This window comes from Chaetura pelagica, unplaced genomic scaffold (assembly GCF_000747805.2).
Source record: "Chaetura pelagica isolate M959 unplaced genomic scaffold, ChaPel_1.0 scaffold676, whole genome shotgun sequence".
Classification (NCBI taxonomy): domain Eukaryota; kingdom Metazoa; phylum Chordata; class Aves; order Apodiformes; family Apodidae; genus Chaetura; species Chaetura pelagica.
This window is the reverse complement of record NW_009953724.1, coordinates 329,842-334,626: the sequence shown is the minus strand read 5'-3', so window position 1 is coordinate 334,626 and position 4,785 is coordinate 329,842. Positions and strand designations below refer to the sequence as shown.

General features: G+C 56.6%; 2 protein-coding genes across 2 annotated transcripts in view; one reads left to right on the top strand and one right to left on the bottom strand.

Annotated features, from left to right (window-relative positions):
- The window catches only part of EIF3I (eukaryotic translation initiation factor 3, subunit I), a 5,996-nt gene extending 3,389 nt beyond the window's left edge, over positions 1-2,607 (top strand). The window contains exons 7-11 of the mRNA XM_010000560.1: positions 818-928; positions 1,340-1,429; positions 1,781-1,854; positions 2,072-2,164; positions 2,486-2,607. Of these exons, the coding sequence (XP_009998862.1) occupies positions 818-928; positions 1,340-1,429; positions 1,781-1,854; positions 2,072-2,164; positions 2,486-2,567 (450 nt within the window). The 3' untranslated portion in view covers positions 2,568-2,607. The remainder of the gene's footprint in view (positions 1-817; positions 929-1,339; positions 1,430-1,780; positions 1,855-2,071; positions 2,165-2,485) is intronic.
- A 1,066-nt stretch (positions 2,608-3,673) lies between these two features.
- The window catches only part of LOC104391339 (myotubularin-related protein 9-like), a 3,389-nt gene continuing 2,277 nt past the window's right edge, over positions 3,674-4,785 (bottom strand). The window contains exons 4-7 of the mRNA XM_010000606.1: positions 4,589-4,777; positions 4,281-4,501; positions 3,939-4,090; positions 3,674-3,837 (exon numbers count right to left, since the gene is read on the bottom strand). Coding sequence (XP_009998908.1) covers positions 3,674-3,837; positions 3,939-4,090; positions 4,281-4,501; positions 4,589-4,777 — 726 coding nt within the window. The remainder of the gene's footprint in view (positions 3,838-3,938; positions 4,091-4,280; positions 4,502-4,588; positions 4,778-4,785) is intronic.

Below are 4,785 nucleotides of genomic sequence, written 5' to 3'. Positions count from 1 at the left end.
AATTAATGAACATGGTGGAAATCCCTGTCCTGTGCTCCATGGTCTCCTGCAGTGTGGGGATCATGGCTGTGTGTGGGATTAGAGCCTGAACCAGCAGCTCCTCTTTAGCTTTTCCCTCCAAAAACTTCTACATGACCATCAATCTTTATCCCTTTTCTTTCACTCTTGCCTTCCCCTGCTTTTGCAGAGCCTTTTGCTACAGGAATCCCACTACAGATCCCCAGATTCTTGTTGAGCCCTTTGTATTTTTTAACCCTCCTGCAGAAGATGATATTCCCCTTTTTTACAGCTGAGTTTCTTCCTGTCAAAACCTCTGGTGGGAGGTGTCCCTGCTCATGGCAAGGAGGTTGGAACCTGACCATCTTTCAGGTCCCTTCCAACCTTCACATTTCTATGAAAACCTTCCCTGTAACCCAGATACGTGTCCCAGGGGGGTCAGTCCTGTCCATGTGCTGAGTTTAAGGAACCAAGGGATTGACACCCTGCTCAGACCTTCAGGAAAAATGGTATTGACTCCTCATGTGTATTCACCTTGCAGCTTTTCCTCCTGTGTCTGGTCCCAGAGGTCAGACTGAGGAAGCTGCAATTCCTTAAAGCCTCTGGGAGCTGTTTCAAAACCTCTGTCCTATTTCCCACTTTATTTACCTTGATTGCAAAGGCTCTGTGCTAAAATTATCATCCCCCTTGAGCAAGGCTGATGGACCAACATCTGCCCTGCTCCTGGCAGTGACATCTCCCAAATAATTTTGAAGGGAGGAGCTGTGTGTCCACTGGCATCACCTCCCAGTGCACTGAGAATTCCTGCTTTCCTCTTCAGTCAGGGGAGCAGCTGTCAAACATCAAGGAGCACACCAAGCAGATCAACGACATCCAGACCTCCAGGGACATGACCATGTTCATCACTGCCTCCAAGGACAACACAGCCAAGGTGGGACTTCCCCTGGGATCTCTGCTGGGAGCTGGGGCTGCCATGGAGGTTTGATTCTGAGGGATCTGGGGAAGTGGGAAGTCCAGAGCTTGAGTGGGAAAGGAGAGGCACCATCATGGCAATTTAAGAGCCAGGGACTGGGAGCAAGGCTGCCAAAATGGAGGCTGCAGTTTGCTCCCTCTGGGAGATGGCAGAGGTGGGAGTTCCCTTAGACCAGCAGTTTGGGATTCTGGGGAAATGGTTTTGGGATTTGGGTGCCCATGTAAAGGAAACATCTGCCCAGGCGTGGCCTGGCAGTCAGATTGGTGTGAGCTAATGGGGCTGGCAGCCCTTCTGCAGGGTAACCCCCTCTCCTTTCTGCAGGGTAACCCCCTCTCCCTTCTGCAGAACTAACTCTCCCTTCCCCCCCAGCTGTTTGACTGCACCACCCTGGAGCACCTGAAGACCTTCCGGACGGAGCGACCCGTGAACTCTGCTGCTCTCTCCCCCATTTTTGACCACGTAAGCTCATGGCTGTCATGGTCCAACTCTGCTTCCTGCCTGGTTCCAGGCAGCTGGAAGGCTTCGTGGCACCAGCCCAGCTCAAAAACGTGGCTGTGGGATGGGGCTGGGGAGCTTTACTGTGATCTGGTGCAGGGAAGGAGGGTTCATGTCCTCTGATCTTCAGATGAGTATGTCTGGGGGGTGGGAATGGCTCTGGAATGACTCCAGCTCTGGGGCTGGAGTCAGGCCTGCTCCTGAGTTTGGGATCTGCTGGGTTGGTTGGAAGTGTCCCCAAGGCTCAGCTCCCTCCTCTCCTGGCTGAGTGTGCTCTAAGCAGCACTGAAGTCTTGTGGCTTCTCTCCTTTGCAGGTGGTGCTTGGTGGTGGGCAAGAGGCCATGGATGTGACCACAACCTCCACCAGGATTGGCAAATTTGAGGCCAGGTTGGTCCTTTTCCTCTAGCAGGTCCAAGTCCTGGTCTGGAGGACTCTGAGAACCCAGGGGGACTAGTCCCAGAGCATCTTTCTCCTGGCAGTGCTGGGGGAGTCACTAAACTTGTGGAGATGTTTTGAGGGAAGGGATTTTTTTGAGGTTAGGGATTGTGACCCTAACCAGGCTCCTGACTTCCTGTGATCATGAGAATCTTCTCCCTTCTCCCAGGTTCTTCCACTTGGCTTTTGAAGAAGAGTTTGGCAGAGTGAAGGGTCACTTTGGTCCCATAAACAGCGTTGCTTTCCACCCTGATGGGAAGAGGTGAGGATCTCTCTGGGTCTTGCAATATGTCCCACCTTTTGGTGAGGACATGGCTGGGCTCATGGGATCTCCACAGTGGAAATGGAGACACCACCTTCCTTAACTCTCCCATTCCAGCCCTTCCCCCCAGCCTGTCCTGGGGGGTCACTTAACACCCTGTTACACATTTTAGCTGCATCGCTGATACTTTGTTTGTGTCTTGTGACTCCTGTTGGTTTCTGGGGAGGTGGGTTGTGAGGCCAGACCTCCCTGGTTTGTTGCAAACACAGACTGTGAGCTCCTGACGTCATCAGTGACATCATCTTGCCTTTCCTCCTGCAGCTACAGCAGCGGGGGGGAGGACGGCTATGTTCGCATCCATTACTTCGACCCCCAGTACTTTGAGTTTGAATTTGAAGCTTAAAGGAGGAGCTGCCCTCTCCTCTCCCAGTCCATCGGCTCCTCTGTGGAACGTTGTGGAAGGCCTGAAGTTGGGTGGCTCCCAGGAGGCAGCAGGAAGCATCAGCAGCAACCTCGGGGGAGCTGTGGGAAGGGGGGGAGTGGGAAACCCAGCTGGCTCAGCAGGGCAGGATGGGCTTTCCCAGGAGGTGGTGGAGGCAAGGACAGGAGCCTGGCTGCCTGCCTGCCCCTGGGGCTGCTTCCTGCCCTGCTGAGCTTATTTATACACCAAGGGAGGAAAGAAATAATTAGAACAGGAAATAAAGATAAATCTTTTATAAAGGAAAAGCACCTCTGTGGGGGTTTGGTTTTTGGTTTTATATTTGGTCTGGAACAAAATTAACCTGAGTTCTTTCCCTTCCCGACTCTGGTGGCAGTGCCCTGCTCCAGGGATGCCATTCCTGGGGCTGTTTCCCTCCCTGGGTAAACTCTCCCAGGGAGGATCTGCAGCCTTGGATCAGGTCTGGCCCTGAGGTGTGAACAGGCTGGAAGCTCCACATCCAGCCCTTGTTTTCCAGAGGCTGGGTTCTCCCTGCTTTTGTTTACCTGCCAGGCTGACCCCGGGGCAGCTTCCCTCCTGGAACAGTCGTTTCCTGCACTGGTTCCCTTGTCTTGTGGATCCTTCCAGCCCTCACCCTCTGTCTGTCTGGGGTGGTTTGTGTCTCTCTTTCCTTCCTCAGAACTGGGTTCAAGGGCAGATTTCCTGGGCTGGCTCCCAGCTCAGCGACTGACTCAACACCTCAGCCTGCCCCGGGTGCTGCCGGGTCAGTGTGTTCTGACCCTTTTGCCTCTACTTGGAGCTGCCAGAGGCTGATGCTGCTGGACACTGTGACCTCCTGCTGTCATCCCCACCCAGCTGAAATCTGCTGGGGACAGAGCAGGACTAAGCTCCACTTGCTTCTGCCCCAACACAAGAGCAGAACAGCAGGCACGGGGCTGTGAGGGAAGGTGCTTTACTGAAACAAGCCCAGAGAAAGGGTCCAGCCCCACCTCCCAGAGCCACCTCCAGGCTCCGTGGGACCTGTGTCCTGCACAGCGTGTCCCACAGGACCCAGCTGCCCACTCTGCTGCTCAGCTTTTGTTCTCCATTGGAGCAGCAGGGCTGGAGAGGGTTCTGCTCAGCCTGTTCCCTCTGCTCTCCTTGACGGGGGATTCGTTGGTGTCCACTAACTGCTGGATCTCTGCCCAGGCCTCGTCCAGGTACTGGGATGAACGGATCCATCGGAAGAATAAGCCTAGGGGAGAAGGGGCTGCATGTTACTTCAGCCATGGCAAGAGAGGGAAAAGCAAAGCTGGGAGCTGGAGCTGGATTTTGGGAGTGCTGGACCCGCCTTACCCTGCCAGAGCTGGATGCTCTGGGGTTCCACGGAGGGCCAGATGACCAGGGTGTTGGGTGAGTAGAGAGGGTTCAGGTACTTCTTCTTCTCCCCAGGCTGGTTCAGCCAGGCCCAGAGGGAGTGTGTGTTCTCCTTCACTTTACACAGGCACCTGCAGGAGAGCCCAGATGCCTGTCAGTCCCTGCAAGGAGCCAAGTCTGACCCAAGCTGTGAGCGGGAGGGCTTTGCTCTGCCCTGCCCAGCAGGGTGATGTTCCCTGTCCTGCCCACAGCTCCCAGCCCGCACTGGTGGCCGCGGCGTTGCCCCTGAGGGACGGAGCCGTCCCCTCCTGCCCCGCTCACCTCTCCTTCTCGTTGTTGCAGAGGAAGGTGCCGTAGGCAGAGGCGTAGGCGTTGTCGAAGAGGGTGAGGAGGAGGCGTTCGCTGAACTCCAGGGAGAAGGGGAACTGGCGGCTCAGCTGCCACACGCAGTCCAGGAAGAGGAGGAAAAGCGGCGCCTCCTGCTTCAGCCGGGCGTGGGAATAGGCGGAGCGGGCACAGCGCACGTGGAAGGGGTGCCCGGCCTGGGGGACCCCGAGAGGGGAGAACGGCGGTGGAGGGGAGCTGGGGTGACCCCCAAGCCGGGATCCCAGCCCTCTCAGGGGACTCACCTGGATCCACTCCCGCTCCAGCAGCCCCTGGAAGCCCGTCAGGGTGCGGCAGGAGGGGTCTAGGATCAGCTGTGCCAGCGCTGTCACCAGCAGGGTCGTGTCCGTCCCCTCCGCCCCGTGCACCAGCGCGCTGGCCTCCTCCCTGCGGGCGAGCGCGGCGTCGGGGCGATGCCGGCCGAGCCAGGACGGCTCCCGGG